Below are 18,566 nucleotides of genomic sequence, written 5' to 3' on the forward strand. Positions count from 1 at the left end.
TTCTTGAAGGAAATTTTAGTAAAAATTGAAACTTATACTTTATATCGTTAAATTGTCTTAAAGTAATGTTGACTGTCATGTCTTTTTTCTCTGTGGTTCTATGTTTTTAAGACATGTATGGCATAGTGATTAAGATCAAGGGGATTGGGTCAGCGCTAAGTAGGCTAAGCTTCTACCTGAGGCACTGATATCCCCTATAGGAGCTGGTTCATGTCCCGGTTGTTCCTCTTCTGATACAGCTCTCTGCTATGGCCTGGGAAAGCAGTGGAAGATGACCCAAGTCTTTGGGCCTCTGCACCCACGTGGGAGATCCAAAAGAAGCTCCTGGCTTCAGATCAGCCCAGCTCTGGCCATTGTGGCCAGCTGGGGAGTGAACCAGTGGTTGGAAGACCTTTCTGTCAGTCTCTCCCTCTTTTTCTCAGTAATTCTACCTCTCAAATAAATGAATAAAATCTTAAAAAAAAAAAAGATCAAGGGAATTGAAATCAGCATTCTAGAATGTTCACCTACTAGCTATCGTGATCTTTGACCAGGTATTTAACATCTCTGAAATTCTGTTTCTGCATTAACACATATAAATCTCAGGCTCTCAGTGTTTGTAGATTACAAGATCAAGTTCAATCAGTTTCTAACAGTGTCAGGCCAGGCTAAAAACATCTGTGGGGTTCTAAAAGTTTGGGGATAAGTAATCTAAGGAAATGCTATGAATGTATTAAAGGAATGCTCTTCACTTGAATATATTCCATCTACAGTACTTTGTGTTTCATATTTATTTTCACATTTATGATCTTGTGATGGTTTGAAAATATGTCCACAGATTCTCAGATACTCTTCCCTTCAAAATTTGGAGCTTAACTCACCATTCTTCCCTCTGCCACCTCCTTCAAGATGTGGTAAAAGTAATGGTGTTTGACTGCCAAGAATTGGTCATGCAAGACATCATTCCTCCTGTCTGTCTCATAGATCAATCACTCTAGGGGGAAAACCAGCTGACATACCTTGAAGATGCTTCAGCAGTGTTATGAAGAGGTCCACCTGACAAGGTATTGAAAACCCCTGTCTGTAGTCTACAAGGAACTGGAGATGAGACTAGAATGACCACGGGAGTCCATCACTTTGTAAGTGAATTCCCCTGCCCCAGTCATCAGATGAGTGTAGTCCACTTGTTCTAGATGGTAACCTCTCAGAGCTGAATCCTCCAGCGAAACCACTTCCAACTTCTCCACTTATATGCTTACTGTTTTAGGTTGCTGAGATGTGAAGTAATCGATTTTGGAACAACAGATAATTAATTCATGATCTCTTTTTATTGTTAATGCAGCTTGAAAATCTTCCAACCCAATTCTGGTGTCCAAGTCACAAATTAAGTACCTTGGCACTTCTTCCAGCTTCTATGCTAAACTCTAACTTCAACATCCTGAATCTTCTGTCTAAAAGAGAGGCCGGTTGACAGTTGTGCCCTTTACCTGTATCCTCACTCTTTCTTTCACTCCTCCAGCCTCATTTACAAGGGAGGAATTCAGGGCTCAAGACACGTCTATCTGTAGCTTGTGCCACCCCTCACTTCCAGATCATGTTCTTAGTGGTTGTACCCTTCTGGGACAATTCCATGGTTTATATGGACTTTCCTCATGATATATTCTGAAGGCAGACTGCACAGTGTCTCCAAAATGGCACAGGGCACTATTAATAGAGGTATGTACAGAGCTTAATTGCACATGCACAAGAATCCCAAGTATTTGTGCCAAGATTTTCATAGTTTAAGAGCCTGAGATAGTGGAGCCGGTGCCGCGGCTCACTTGGTTAATCCTCTGCCTGCAGTGCCGGCATCCCATGTGGGCACTGGGTTCTAGTACCAGTTGCTTCTCTACCAGTCCAGCTCTCTTCCGTGGCCCAAGAGGGCAGTGGAGGATAGCCCAGGTGCTTGGGCCCCTGCACCCGTATGGGAAACCAGGAGGAGGCACCTGGCTCTTGACTTCGGATTGGTGCAGCACTGGCTGTAGTTGCCATTTGGGGAGTGAACCAACAGAAGGAAGGCTTTTCTCTGTCTTTCTCTCTCATTGTTTATAACTATACCTGTCAAGTAAATAAAAAATAAATAAATAAAAAGAGCCTGAGATGGAAAACGAAGGGGGATGGCTGCAGACCATGCTTAGTTTTTTTCTGCAGCACCATGGACTTCAGGGTGTTTGTGAAGGAATTCAAGGTGCACTTGAAGATTGAATGTGGCATTCCTAGTCATTATGAAGGTATATTTATCCAGCTAATAGGGTAGAATCTAAGATCTAATTAACTTTATTGTATAACTTCTAAACATTTATACCTATGGGAAGTAGCCCTCTTGGTATATGGCATAGGAGACGCTTGCCCTGATTCCCTCAAACATGAGTGGCACGCCTGAGCAAGGAGGTATCTGCTGTATTCCCCAGACATTGGGTCAGGGTATCAACTTAAAGTACCAGAACTGTAATTCTACCATCATATCTTCCTACATTTCTGGACCATCACACTGGATTTGGAAATTATAGAAAACAAATGATGTGGTCTTCTAACTTTATTAATCTACAGGTCCAGTTATAATATAAACCATCATGATTACCATGTGGCAGGGACCATTGTAGTTGCTTTTCATGATTAACTTACGTAACCTTCACAACAACTATGAGAGGTGCATTTTCCCTCATTATGCAGATGAATAAGCCAAGGATCAGATTTTATAAAATTATGTCTCATTCTAAGGCCAGTGCCCATTCTCTGGGGGTGGGAGAGCTATTTTAGAGAATCACATTTCTCTGAGTGTTAGAAGAGAGGAGAAATGTCCTTTGAAAAAGCTATATTACCTCGAGGAAACATTTGCATGAAGGTTCCTAAAAATGTGTTCCAACTCTAAGATTTTATGAGGTTTGCCTATTAGCCACTGATGACATCAAATCTAGGGGCAGAGAAAGTGAGTGAAAGAGGCTTTGGAATATCAGAAGAAAGATATGAAACAAAAATTAGATTTATAGATATTGGAGGGAAAATATTGAAGGAAAACATAAGGAAACTCCCTAGGAACTACGAGTCTACAACCTCATCTGACAGTTTTATGTTGCTCCATAATTTAATAATATGGAGAAATGCAGACTTTAATGTATTCATATTAAAGTATTCATGAATAATAAAATCATCTTCACTTTAGCTGGTCGCATATTCTATTCAAATTATTTTATGGCATCCCAGTAGTGAGAGTGGCAAGGGTTGAATGATGTTAACTTAATATAAAAGCAACTGGTTACATTGCTTAAGCTTAAAATAAGTCCTGTTTTGTGAGAATTGAAAATCACTGATGAGCAAGTAAAGGAGGGAAGACATTTGTAAAGTCATGAAGTATCCCTCAGAAATTATCACATTCTAGTCAACAGTTCATGTAGCACTTTTAGGTTTGAGAGGGATGATTGTGTGGTTTTGTGCAGTATTTTGCAAATTTAGGCAGAAAATTGTATGCTCAGTGCTAATATACTAGCTCTGTCTATATGTACCAGAATCACCATCTTAGAAACATATGTCCCTCAATCTTTCTCCCAAAACTGTGTATATTAATTTACTATTGTACACATGATATATCCCTATAAAAGAAAGCCAAAACTTCTTTTCATATAAAATAATAGTATACCGTATCAACTAGTATTATTACTTACATAAAATTTTCTTTCAGAATGAAGATGCAAGATGAATGGTAAGCTTCTTTCTGAGCTGGCATCCTCAACACAGAAGATGAACTCCTACTACACTGTAAAATCACAGACTGCCTAATATGATAAATTTCTCTTCTGTGTAACATTATCTTTCACCTACTTATTTCTTCCAGCTTTCATCCATGGAGTTTTACATTATTTTCATATTGTATACAATGAGCCAGTCATGCTTCACAACTAAATAATCTTTGTCCTTGACAAATCTATTAAAAACAAAAGGAGTAAGACCCTGGCTTTAAGCTGGGCATGATTTGTTCTCTTGGATATAATATACATGTGAATTTTAACCACTCTCCAATTTATTTGACTTTATGTCCTTTGCCTATTTTATTTTACATCTTAGTGCTTTAGCTGAGAAATTCATAAGCTTCCAAATTATATATAGAGAGAGATGAATTATTTTTGCTTTGCCAAATTGTGCAAACAGTTTTCTCTCAAAATCCCAAAGTAAATTTTAAAATTCTTATTTGCCCTCAATAAGTCTTTCATCTGTTTGTCTAAAATCCTTCTCTTCAAATTTGTTTTGTAATAAGAACATAGCATAAATTTGTGCATACCACCAAATAGATGAATTACACTATCCATGTACATACATGTATATATGAATGCATATATATACATACAAATGCATATACCTAGTATAGCTGAAAAGCTCACCTTCTCAGCTCCTAATGCAACTTGTTCCAAATTCATTTTCATTTTCCATCAGCAAAGTGTGTTTTTTTTTTCGTTTTCATCTAATATCAAACAAAAGACATGACAGTAAATTTAGAGTTTCCTACTTATATTCCAAAAAATTATCCCGTGGAAGGTGGCAATGAGGTTTTACTCCTCTAGAGAAAGAAACCAATCTTCAAAATAATGTGCTGGGAAATAGCTTTTCCCTGAGATTTTCTTCTTTATTTTAAAAAGGGAAAAGAATACAAATAGAGAAGGCATTTGAGCAAATCAAATGGCAAGAAGTTTCCACATTAGCCACACTTTTCTTTTCCTATTTAGAAAAGAAAAGTAGTTTATCTTATTCTGTGTATACTGCAGAATATTAAGAAAAGCATTTACTCTCGTGTATTCCTGAATTCTTTAGTGTCTTTTCTAAGACTTAGCCCCTATTCAAATAATCATGATAATCATTCTCACAGCTAAGATTATTTTTAGGGAATGTGAAAAGGGGAAAAGATCTTTGAAATTAAAATAGCTGAATTTGTATCTCCAAGAAAAATCCAAGGCCCCAACAATTTCCCATAATGTTAATTTTCATGGAGAAAGGCCATCCAATTAATCTGAAGTGAAATGCAAGCATCTGTCATGGGCATTGTATTTCTTGTTTGTGGATGAATAATATGATCAAGTCTTATAACCACATTTAAATCTTATATAAAAAACATGAAAAACCAGAGAAGATTTTTCATTTTCTTATAAAATTGAGAATTTTTCTGAAATGTTAACTCTTTTTCTAATAGTACTCTAGTATAGAAATTTGTTTTTTAAAAAAATGTTCATTTATTTATCGGAAAGATGAAATTACAGGGTGGGGAAGAGAGAGAGAGTCTTCCATATGCTTGTTCATTCCCTAAATGACTGCAATAGCCAGAGATGGGACGATCTGAAGCCAAGAGCCTGGTGCTTCTTCCAGGTCTCCCACGTGGATGCAGGGGCCCAATGACTTGTGCCACCTTCTACTGCTTTCTCAGGCCATAGCAGAGAACTGGATTGTAAGTAGAGCTGCTGAGTCTCAAAATGGCACTTATATGGGATGCTGTCACTGCAGGTGGTAGTTTTACTGGCTACAGCACAGTGCCAGTCCCAGAAATTTGTTTTTAATAATTCTATGATTTATTGATTCCAGGCTTTCAAGTCAGACAACCTGAGTTCAAGACCTTGCTGTTGTTATATGGCATTCTAGACTGCCTCTTCCTCTGTAAAATGGGCATTGCTAGATTTGGACCAGTGTAGTAGCATAAAGTGGCCTCTGTACTTGAATGATGAGTTGAACTCAAGATGCGTCACCTGAAACTTAATCTTCTTGATGGCAAGCAGGTGGTGATCTAAGAGCATGCCCTTGCTGTTGGGCAGCTAAGTCTCAGCCAATCACTTCACTCCTTGAAGCTGTCATTGTTAAAATATTGTACTCATCATGAAATAAGCAAATACACAAAATTATGAAAAAAGAAATTTTGTGGTGGTTATTCAAAAATGGCCAAGACAGTTTGTAGTCAATTCACAATATTAAGGAGATAATAAAGAATTTAAGGGAGAAAGACATTTGGTACAGCAGTTAAGATGGTGCTTGCATCTCATGCAGAAGGGCCTGAGTTCAAGTCCTGGATTCCTTTCCATTGCTTTCCAATTCCAGATTTTTGCTAATGTACACCCTCGGAAGAAGTAAGTGATGGCTCAAGTAGTAGGTTCCTGCCACACATGTGGGAGGCTTGGACAGAGTTCTTGGCTTTTGACTGGGCCTGGCTGGCTTGGTACAGCTTCACCTTTACATGCATTTGGAAAGGAGAGTATATCAGCAGATGGATGATCTCTCTCTCCCTCTCTCTCTTTTTCTCTCTCTCCCCCTCTCCCCCCCCCCCCGCCTCTCTCTCCCCTCCTTTTCAAAAAAAAAAAATGAAGTAAAAAAAAAAACTTAACAAAGATAAAATTTCAAGTAGTGCAGGCAATGAATCATTTGAACATTCACAGATAGACTTCATTCCGTTTCCACCCTCAATGCAGTGCTAGAATGTACTTGTAACAGTTTGCATGCTTTCCAGTCAGATAAAATCTCTCCCATGGAGAAAAGTGGATGCTATGACAATGGGTAAGAAACTGTTAAAAATTATGTTTCGTCTAATGGGCCATGCCTGGACAATTTCCTAGTGTCAGAGGAACCTGTTTTCCTGGGCAAACTATGAAGCAACCAAATAAAATCCTGTAAGCAGAATGGCATTATCAATGTCCCTATCACATTTAATGAAGGAATGGTACCTTGAAATTGATTCTGGGGAGTTAACTGAATCAATTGGATTGCTTTGACCACCAGAACTTCCATTGGCTTTACTGGGAATCGAATCCATTACTATTAGAAAACACATGTTGACCCTTTATGAAACAATTACTGGAAAGCCTATGCCCCTAATAATTAAGTCTCAAGTGACTCCCACTCTTTTGAATACTGATATAACAAGGCATTGGGAAGCCTTTGATTTATTATGCCAAAAAGTATTTCCATTAGGAAAAAAGCTTTTGTACAAATTTTACACAGTCTTGAACTTGGAGACTGGGTCTTCTGGAGATAAGACCTAGGGAAAATTGCCCTTGGAAAGAATACTACCAAGAACTTGTCACCACCCACACTGCAGAAAAGCTTCAAGGCATCCAACCATGGATCCATAGCTCACATCTTAAAAAGATCTCAGCAGGCTATAGGTAACTGCACTCCTACTAGAGTAAGACAAAGCTCACCAAGGAAATCTTAACTACAAATAGGCTATGGCATAACACACATAGTCAACTCAAGATGGGGGACCATGCCTGCTCTGTTGGGGATAGCATTGTAACACAGGGGATTAAGCCACCTCCTGTAACACTGGCATCCCATTTGGGCACAGTTCTAGCTCCAGCTACTCTACTTCTGAGCCAACTCTCTGCTAATGAGCCTGGGAAGGCAGCAGAAGATGGCCAAAGTACTTGGGCTCTCCTGCCACCCACGTGGGAGACCTGGAAGAAGATCCTGTGATGCTTGGGAAAACGTTGAGCTTGAAATCCAACTCCAAACCCCATGGACTTTGCTTTCCCACACATAACAAATCCACACATTACACACCAGACCAGGTAAGGGGATCTTTCTTTTCACCTGATTCATAGATATACGTAATAAATTACTGCTCCAAGGTTTTCTCTCCTAAGTTTCGCAATCTGAGTGGCTTTTAGGAAGCCCTTTGACAAACTCAGAGGCATCTGAGTGTCTTGAAGGATCTCTCCAGTTCCTGTTAAGTATAAATAGTCCTTGGAAAAATTTTATCACAGAACCCTTCAGGAAAAGTTGCTTGATTGATATCTGAGTGTGCATGGGTAGACGAAGTGGGGGCTGGGTACAGAACAAGAAATGGATGACAAGTCCAATGGAGACAGCAAAATAGTGAGAAGATATTCCAAGTATGGAGTACTTTTGGTGAAATAATCACTATGTTTCTTGTAATTCATCTTTTACTTGTCCATGGAGGCCTGACTACTGCTTACCAAAGTCGTATTTTCTGGGAAATATGTACAGAAATTACACTGGCTTAGCAAAAAGGAATTCTGTGTTTTAGTCACAGATCTGTCATTTATTATCCATGTGAATGGGCAAATTAATGCATATCTCTGCCTCAGGTTCTTCATTGATAGTAATTTTCTTTCTTCCTCACAGGTTTGTTATGAAAAAAGTGACTTAGTATTTAATAAAAAGTTCTTCAAAAAGCCCATGGAAATGGAATTGTAAAATATGTTTATGTCAATGCAAAAAAGTTTTGAAATACTTGTGTATGAGGGTTTTTCAAAAAGTTCATGGGAAATCATGTTGTGGAAAGACTACACATAGATTTCAATGCACAAAAATGAACAGAACTTCTAATTCCATTTTTTAAAAACATTTGAAGAAGCTTAATGTATTAAAGCATGTGAGAAAAATAAGAATAACACTAATAAAAACAAATTATTGTTCGACAATAATTGCTGAAAGAAATATTTAGCAACCTGAATTTTATGTAATAGACTGTTTTACTCTAGATTAGCTAGGGTAAACCAAGTGTTAATCTTAGTTACTATCCAAGAAAATCGCTATTATTAGTTTTTACTTATTCTGAATTCATACACAGAGGCAACATACAGTGCTACTAATGGAATCTTATGTCTGTTTTAACCACAGTCATTAGTTTCCCCAGTCTCTCCTTCAACCACACCATCACGAATAGGGCAAGCTTCCCATCCACTCAGTTCCTCTCTAAATGAGTCAGAACTTGAATCTGGGCCCCATGCTAATGCAGATCTTGAAGGGATCCAGTTGGCAAGCTTGGTTTTGCATATTCTTTCATATTCGCAGAAGTTTTCTCCCTTCTACTTCGGTTCCAACCTAAAGAATAATTGAGGAAGAAATCTATTTTTCAAATCCCAAGGAAAAGGATAATTAACTGCTAAGAACCTATGGCTGCTATTGTGGTCTGCAGGGCAGATATTTTACTTAGAGAATCTCCCTTAACCCACACCAGTATATCTCATTTATCAAGGCAGTGAATTCTTCTTCAAGGTGCCTCAATTGTGAAAGCGTAAAGCCGGCTTTCACTAACGTGTCGTCTCTCCTTGCTGCTCTATTCCCTAACCATGGAACATAACTTCATTGTCCAAAGCCCTTTCCTTCAAAATAAGGTAAAATTTGGACCTATTCATATTTATTTCTTTGCGATAATCTCCTTCATTTTTATCACCATTGTCTTGGTACTTTGTAATCACAGCATTTCTTTACATCCGTCACCTTTCTTGGACTTTGCTTGCTTACTTCCATAAACAACATCAGGGAAGAAAAAAAAGTAAAACTAAATTTCATGGTGGGTCAATGAGGATTTGAATCTTTTATTTACTACGGTAATCACAAAGCAGAATTGCTTCCTTTAAATTACACTCATAAATTATCAGCTATTATGCCTTAGTGCATTGGTGCAAAGGTTGATGCTGAATAAAGTTTTAGAGGGACAGGAGAACTTGTAATTTATATGTCACATGTGATCACAACATACCTACTTGTCACTCGCTCGAGTACCTCCAGAGTTGGGGGAAGAAAAAAAATGGAGGAGAGCTAATATACCCACAGGGATGCCAAAAGCACCTCTTCAAATGCTGTGATGCATCCAGAAAGCAAGCTGGTGAATTCTGAGACCAACTTGCTTCCTTAGCTACTCAATTTTCCATTTGCAGTTCCAGAGGAACCAGCTATTTCTCTTTAGGAACAATGCGAGCAAATAATGAAGTATACACATTTTTAAACACAGAGGATTATTTCTGTTCCCCTAAGGTTAAAACCAGCAACAAAAACCCCACAGACACATGCTCAGCCTTTCATTTTGACCATAGGCGATTGTATATTTATTCCTTCCCAGAGGAGCAAGGTGAAATTAACTATGGAATATGGACAAGGGGATATTTAAATCTATTTCCCTCACTGAGCTCATCGTTCATTGTTTATGAAGACTATTAAGCCAAGGACTCATTATTCATCCTGCAGTGAAGCTGACCCTCAGGTGTGCAATTCTTTCAAAATAAGAACAACATCTCTGCATTGTAAGTGGAGAAAAGAATTAATACATACAGTCATTGATGCTAGTCCTAGCATTAAGTTTTTTGGCAAAGAGTTAACCAAAGTTAAGAGTAAAAAGACATGCCACAGAGTGTGAACATCTATTTGCAACTCGTGACTAAAGAGACTTCACATAAAATACAAAATATTCTAAAAAAAAAAAAAAAAGAAAGAAAGAAAGAAAGAACTAACGTCAGCCTAATTTTAAAAATGACAAAAGGGGCATAGCACCCCATATGGTCACCAGTTTGAGACCCAGCTGCTTTACTTCCAATCCAGCTCTCTGCTATGGCCTGGGAAAGCAGTAAAAGATGGCCCAAGTGCTTGGGCCCCTGCACCTACATGGGAGACCTGGAAGAAGTTCCTAGTTCCTGGCTTTCAATAGGACCAGTTCTGGACATTGTGGCTGATTGGAAAATAAACCAGTGGATAGAAGACTTTTGTCTCTCTCTCTACCTCTGCCTCTCTGTGACTCTCTGCCTTTCAAATAAATAAATAAATAAATGTTTAAAAATAATAAATACATAAATAAATAAATAAATAAATAATGACAATAGTAAGTGAGTAGGTACTTCATGTAAGGAATCCAAATGTCTAATAAACAAATATAAAACTGCTTACCTCATGGCCAAATTAGAAAATAAAAATGACAATGTAATAACAATACACAAAAACAGCAAAAATTAAAGTATTTAAAAATGTAACAAGTTTGTGAGTACATAGAACAACAAAGAGCTTTCACAAATTATTGTCTAGGATATAAACTGCATTTTGAAAATCAATCTAATATTACCCATTAGAGTTGAAGATATGGATACCTGAAGACACAGAATATTTAGCCTAGAGAAATTTCTGTACATTTATTCCAGGATACAGGTAAAAGAGGATCGCTAGCAGAATAATACTTAATTCTACCAAACAAGAGTAAGCCAAACATACATCAAGATGGAAGGAAGATATAAATTTTTGTATGCTCATAAAACAGAACACTGCATAGCAATGAAAAGGAATGAGCTACTGGTACACAAAATAATATGGGTAAGTTCCATGGTTATATTGCAAATAATTAATAATTGGATTGGCACTGGCTCTGAACAAACAGAAAATATGCTAGATACAACTCACATGAGCCTGTTTGAAGAATATTAACAAACACTGAATAAATCTCTAAAATATCATGTCCCCCAAAATAAAAAAAGTATATTCAATGAAGTTCAAGAAAAGGCAAAATTAAAGTTTATGTTTGGAAAAGAACAATGACTTACAAAGTTAAAGCTGAAAGCAAGGAAATAATTTTCACAAAAAGTTACTTACTAGGGAATAAGCAAGAAATATGATGCAAATACTATATGATAAACATGATAAGAGTGCTTTTAGGGAGCTGGTCATCTTCTATTTTTTGGGGAAGTGGTGTTATTCATTCACTGTATAGTCATTCTAATATTTGAACTTGAGTGTCTTAGGCTATTTTCCATGTGTAGAATATATTATGGGCATTTAAAACATTCATAAGAAATGCATGTTTTGAAAAACCTTGTATGGATTTCAAAAAAGCTTGCACCAAAATATGTTCAATTTTAATTCCTTTTCCATGAACTTTTTGGAGAATTCACATATTGTAAAAAAAATATATACTCAAAATGACAGGAGAAAGCCAATACCTTACAGACACATACATATGCAAGTGAATATTCTAGCAATGGGAAGAGAAACTGATTGGGCCTCTTATTGTTCTTAGGCTATCATTTGTTTCATCAAGATTTACATAGTTGTTTCACTATTTTTACAACCCTGGTTACCTCCAGACCATGTAACTCTAATGCATTTTCAGAACTCAGTACTGATTCTTCTACCTGCACCTCCTCCCTATTCATCCAGGACAGCCTTAGGAACAGTGCATTGGTGAGGTCAGGGGTAATCTCTTTAATAATCACTGCCACACTTGCCATCTTCTCATGAGTGACCCAAAAGGATTCACCTGGAACATCTCCTTTCCAGGGCCAATTCTGGTACCCAAAGCAAATGCTAAGGTAGATGCTTGCATGCAGGTACTCTATGGAGAGAATGATTCAGGTAACATGAATAAGACATAGGAAAGAAGAACAATATAAGAATACATATTAATACTCGTAGCAAACAGGGAGGGCAAAAGGCAGAGGCATTTATCCATTAGTTTTTGTCCCCCATTGATCAAGGATGATTCCAGGGATGTTAATGTTTTCCTACCTCTAGGTGGCACTTGAGCACCAAACAATTTCATGTGGGCAACAAGTACCATAGAGTCAGAGAAGCCCCAGGGGAGGAACCAAGAACAGGTAGTATGTGATTGAATTGAATTTCTGCTATTATCACTTTCAGAAAGATGTTCAAAGCTTTCAAGGAAGAGATCACCACAAGAATTTTTGGAAAAGCCGTTAGTGAGAGAAGTGGTGTCTAGCATGCCTGTAAATCACCCTCACTTGTAATAGAATCTGCATTTCTTTGAAGAGCCAGTCACCCTCCACTTCATGTCCCTGTGATTAGTCTGGAGCTGACTTTTTACTAAATTCCAGGAGTGAGCTTGTGTGACTCAGATCTTTTCTTTTCTTTTTCCAAGATTTATTTATTAGATCCAAGATGGCTGAATAGTGAAGCCACACTGAGTACATCTCACCCTGGGATTCCAAACAACAAAAACAAAGAAAGGACTACATTTCCAGGGGTCTGACAGAAATTTTTCAGTGGTGACATGAAAAAAAAAGAATGAATATTCCATGCAGCAGTGAAAAAAGAAGAAAAAAAGACATGGCTGAGATGCAGCTGAGGTTTGCTGTGCAGTGCAGTGAGCTGGGAGTTGCCATCTTACCAAGTCAAGGTGGGAAGAACTGGGTGTGCATGGATGTGCACCCCACCACCTGCAGCTTTAGCTGAGGGAGAACTCTATGGTCACCCACTGGCTGCAACTTCACCCTGGGAGGCTGTCTGGGATCTGAACAACAGCTGCACTCCAAGAAGGGAGGCCACATTGCCTGCATCCCCTCCTCCACCCCTACAGAGCAGCAGGTTCAGCTGTGAAAAGGTGCACAATGGATCTCTGTCCTGCTGCTACCAGAAGCATCAAAGTCAGGGCAACTTGTGGGGCAGAGAACATAGCTCTTGCATCCTGCAACTGTGGGAGTTTTTGGGTATTAGCCCTGGAGCTGTGCTTATTTGTACTATGTGAGCCAGAGGGATTTCCCTTAAGTTAATTGGGAACTAACTCCAGCAGCAGCCCATAACAATCCATACCCGCTCTGGAAAATCTGGATAATAACCCCATTATACCCTGCAACAACAGTACTGTAACAATCAGTTCTAATTTCCTCAGTCCCATTGGAATCTACCCAGTGGACATAAGAAAGAATATAGCTGCATTTCACCTCTCTGGATCCATACCTGCTAGAGCAAAATCTCCTGTATATCCTGTAGTCACCCTGCAGGACTGAAGTATAGTTCAAATCACATTTCCTGGTCCCAGGATAAGGGTTGTTATAAGACATAGCACCAGCTACCATCTCCTAATGAGACTGTGGGAGGAAGGACCCTCCCAAATCACACAACTCTACAGTCACAGCGACTGGTGCCACAAGCCCCAGCATCATGCAGCCTGGCCAGAGGTAGTCTCCCTCAGCACCAAGAACAATGCCCCCACTATCACAATCCCTAGTATGAGTGACACCGAACTCTCAGTGGACGAAAGATTATCTTATGCACTGCAGCAGACTAGACCACTGTGTCACTGATAGACACAACTGATATTGATTGGAACAAAATAAATCATTCAGAGACTACAATTCTGGGCTCACCTAGAACTAAAACCAAAGCAACAAGCCAAGTAAAATCCTGCATTCCATCTAGACCATTAACTCTCTTCCAAGAAATACTTCTCCACAAAGAATATACCAAATGTGCAGATCACACACAGAGGCACAGAAAACATGAAGAAGGAAGGCTGCATGATATCTCCAAAAGACCAAAATCATTCTCCAGAATTAGACCCTGATATGAAGGAAATTTATGAAATGCCAGAAATAGAATTCAACATAATGATTATAAGAAAACTCAACATGATGCAAGAGAATGTAGACAGATTAGAGAAAACAGGAAATCAATGAATAACATGAAAGAAAATATTACTAAGGAGATAGAAATCATTAAGAAGAACCAAACAGAAACTTTAGAGCTGAAATCTTCAATTAGTGAAATAAAAAAACAAATGGTTGACAGCTTTAATAGCAGAATAGAGCAAGTGGAGGAAAGAATTCCAGACCTCAAGGTCAAGACTTCTGAAATACCCCAATAAGACAAGAGAAAATCATTAAAAAGAGTGAAGATAGTCCAAGTGAAAGTTGGGACAACATTTAATGATTAAATATTTGTATTATAGAAATTCCTGAAGGAGAAGAGAAGGAAAAAGACATTGAGAACCTGCTAAATGAAATAATAGTTGAAAATTCCTTAGATCTTACAGGAGACTTGGACATCTAGATTAAGGAAGTTCGAAGGACCTGAAGCAGACTCAACAAAAAAGATCTTCTCCAAGGTAAATTATATTCCAATTGTCAAACATTAAGAATAAGGAGAGATTCCCTAAGATTCTAAGAGAAAAGTGCCAAGTTACATGTAAAGCAAAACCAATTAGACTAATATCAGCCTTCTCAGGAGAAATCCTACAGGTCAGAAGAGAGTGGAATGATATATTCCAGCTCATTTTTTTATTTAAAGATTTATTTATTTATTTATTTGAAAGGCGCAGTTACAGAGAGACAGAGAGAGAAACAGAGACAGAGGTCTTCCACCCGCAGGTTCACTCCCCAGATGGCTGCAACTGGCAGAGCTGGGATGATCTGAAGTCAGGAGCCAGGAGCTTCTTCCATGTCTTCCACATGGATGCAGGGCCCCCAGGCACCTTAGATATCTTCCACTGTTTTCCCAAGCACAATATTAGGGAGTTGGATTGGAAGTAGAGCAGCCAGGACTCCAACCGGCACCCATATGAGATGCTGGCATAACAGTTGGTGGCTCTACCCACTATACAACATTGCCAGTCCCATCAAAATCTTCCAAAAAACTTCCAACTAAGAAGAGTCTATCCAGTAAAACTATCCTTTAGATGTGGAGGTGAAATAAGGTATTTTCCAGATAAGCAAAACCTGAGAGAATTCACCACCTGTAGACCAGCCGAATAAATTCTGAAGGGAGTCCTGCATTAGAAGTAGACACAGAAGGAAACACATGACATCACTAAATTCAGCAACAGAGCAGGTAAAGTCAGTACCCAATCAAGGAAATACGAACTTTGAATGTAATTGGATTAAATTCAACAGCCAAGAGATTTAGATTGGCTGAATGGAGAAAAATGCCAAGACCCCACTATGCATTCCCTGCAAGGAACTCACCTCACAAAAAAAAGGTACACATAGACTGAAAGAGAAGGGCTGGATAAACACATACCAGGAAAATGAAAACGAAAACACAACTGCCTTATATCAAACAGACTTTAAATCCAAAACAGTAAGAAGAGACAAAGGAGGACATTATATTTTGATAAAAAGTTTGATTCAGCAAGAGTATATGACAATCATAAATATACATGCACCCAACACAAGACAACCCAGAAAAATACAGTAAATACTATTAGACCTAAAAGGAGAGAGATTCCAACAGAGTAAGAGATGGTGACTTTAACACTGTACACTCATGAAAGACAGACCACCCAGACAGAAAATAAGTAAAGATACATACTATTGAGCAAATGGACCTAACAGACATTTACAGGGCATTTTACCCAATATCTATAGAATACACATTCTTCTCATCAGCACATTGAACACTTTTTAGGACATACCATATGTTAGGCCACAAATCAAGTTTCAAGAAATTTAAAAAAGATTGAAATCATTCTGTATATTGTCTCAGAACACAATGGAATGAAACTAGATATCAACTAGAAGTAGAATAACAGAACACTCATAAATACATGAAAATTAAGCAAAGTGCTACTGAATGATCAATAGATCATTGAAGATATCAATAGATCATTGAAGAAATTTAAAAAAGACAAAAAATTCTTGAAATAAATGAAACTTTAAACACAACATATCAAAACTTGTGGGATAAGCAAAAGTAGTGTTAGGAGTGAGGTTTATAGCACTGAATGCTTATATTGAAGAAAAGAGAAATGTCTCAAGTAAATGATCTACATCTCAAAGACAGAAAAATAAGAACAAAGCATACCACAGATCAGCAGGAGGCAAGAAATAATAAGGATCAGGCATAAATAAGTGAAATTGAATCTAAAAAGCAATACAAAAGATCAACAGACAAAAAGCCGTTTTTTAGGAAGATAAGCAAAATAGACAAACCTTTAGACACACTAACAAAAAAAGAGAGTAAACTCAATAAAATTAAAGATGAAAAAGAGGACATTACAACCAACACCATGGAAATACAAATGATTATAAGAAACTACTATGAAAAACTATAGGCTAATAAACTAAGAAGCCTTGAAGAAATGGATAAATTCCTGGATATATATATATATATATATATATATTGCAAGACAATATAGACAATATGAACAGACCTACTATGAGATTGAAACAGTAATTAAAATCTTCCATCAAGGAAAGTCCAGGACCTGATGGCTTTACTGCTGAATTCTACAAAACATTTAAAGAGGAAATAACTGCTATACTTTTCAAATTATTCCAAAATATCAAACAGGGTAGATTGCTGCCAAACTGTTTTTATGAGGCCAGCATCACTCTGATACCAAAAATGAGCAAAGACAGAAAGTGAAAAGAATGCAACAGATTTATATCCTTAATGAAGATAGATGCAAAGATTCTCAACAAAATACTAGCAAACTGACTCCAAAATCACTTCAAAAAGATCATGCATTATGATCAAGTGGGATTTGTCCCAGAGATGCAAGGATGGTCCAACATTCACCAGTCAATAAGCACCATAATTTACACAAACAAAATGAAGAACCAAAACCATATTGTCATCTCAGTAGATGAGGAGAAAGCATTTGATAAGACTCAAAACCCCTTTGTTATAAAACCCTCCACAAATTAGGTACAGCAGGAATATACCTCAAAATTATAAAGGCTATATATGACAAACAGCCAATATCCTGCTGAATGGGGGCGGGGTAGCTGAAAGCATTTCCCACCATATCTGGAACAAGACAAAAATGTCCACTTTAACCACTCTTATTCAATGTAGTACTGAAATTAATAGCAAGAAGATCAAAACGGTAAAGACATGTAAAATTGAACATTTTAATCCTGATGTATACTGTCTTACTTAGCATTTTGGGGAGTAACTGCCTCTGACTTCAACTCAAGAAAACACTGTTTTGTTGCTAATGTAACCTGTTTTGTAATGGCATCAGCAAATAAAGGGATGCTTATTGTTAAAAATAATAATAATAATAATAAAGAACAATTGGGAAGGAGAAAGAAATAAAGGGCATCAAAATTAGAAAAGAAGTAAAAATATCTGTTTGCAAATGACATGATATTGTACATAGAAAATATTAACTAAACACTCCATTGAAAAGCTGTTCGAAATCCTAAACCACCCCAGACACTCAGGAGGTGGAGCCATGATAGCGGAATAGTGAGGGCATGCACCAATAGTCCAGGAAAAGATAGTTTAATAAAAGTGGAGTTACGATAGCCTGAGGAAAAGGATCAGGGAAAAATTGCAGAGGAAACTCTTCCAGATCTAGTGGCTGTGATTCAGAGGACCTACCGTGGGGGAGAGCAAGGTCGTCCACCACGTGGAAGCCGAGCTGCAGGAGCCGCAGGAGCCGCCGGACCCGCCGGACCCGCCGGAGCTGCAGAGTCTGCGTGCCAGAGCTGCAAGGGGAGGTGAGATAACCTCTTGGTAATCTGAGACATTGGCGGGGAAAAGCAGAAAGAGCCTGCAGAGAACGAGGCCTGAAACCCCATTGGGGAAAGTTCACCAGACTTGCTGGAGGAGAGAAAAAAATCGAATAAATAAGGGGAACCTGCATGGACATTTAGCCTCTCTCTCCACTCACCTTACAAAGCCGAGCAAGACAAAGGGCAGGTGCCATTTTATGTAAGTAGAGCTGTGCGCACCATTTTGCATATGTAAAGCGGGTGCCCCTCATTAGCCAAGCAGAAAAACCTGACTCTGGTAAGCAAATGAGTACCCGCAGGGGCCAGATTTCATACATCAACTACTCTCAAATCCACTCAGCTGTGTGGAATAACTTCCCAACTGAGTCAAAAAAAAAAAAAAAAAAAAAAGAGAGAGAGAGAGAGAGCACCCAAGAGAACAATCAGGGTGAATCATCTTTGGGACACCCTTCACCCTGTAGAACCAGAGCTCTCTGGCAACACCCATCACAGCCTCTAAGGATCCATCAAAAGCAGACAGTCCTCTTAATCTAGAGTCACAGTATAACGAGAAAATACCAAAGAATATCTCCAATATGCCAAAAAAACCACAAAAGT

At 38.2% G+C, this 18,566-nt stretch overlaps 1 protein-coding gene across 3 annotated transcripts; it reads right to left on the reverse strand.

Annotated features, from left to right (window-relative positions):
- Positions 1–4,392: 4,392 nt before the first annotated feature.
- On the reverse strand, positions 4,393–18,257 carry LOC149124293 (uncharacterized). Of its 3 annotated transcripts, none has more exons than XR_016215156.1 (3): positions 18,128–18,257; positions 17,836–17,942; positions 4,393–4,474 (listed from the first exon to the last, which is right to left on the reverse strand). XR_016215156.1 is itself a non-coding variant. In XM_089306757.1 (3 exons), the coding sequence occupies exons 1-3, from the start codon at positions 18,196–18,198 to the stop codon at positions 8,741–8,743; spliced, it is 273 nt and encodes a 90-aa protein (XP_089162883.1). In that variant the 5' UTR covers positions 18,199–18,257; the 3' UTR covers positions 8,156–8,740. The 3 variants fall into 3 exon arrangements, 2 of the variants coding, with proteins under 2 accessions (XP_089162883.1, XP_089162882.1); XM_089306757.1 differs by lacking the exon at positions 4,393–4,474 and adding an exon at positions 8,156–8,835; XM_089306756.1 differs by lacking the exon at positions 4,393–4,474 and adding an exon at positions 11,431–12,106.
- Between the last annotated feature and the right edge of the window lie 309 nt (positions 18,258–18,566).

Source organism: Oryctolagus cuniculus, chromosome 10, assembly GCF_051225735.1.
Source record: "Oryctolagus cuniculus isolate XC-2025 breed Fujian yellow rabbit chromosome 10, ASM5122573v1, whole genome shotgun sequence".
Lineage (NCBI taxonomy): Eukaryota > Metazoa > Chordata > Mammalia > Lagomorpha > Leporidae > Oryctolagus > Oryctolagus cuniculus.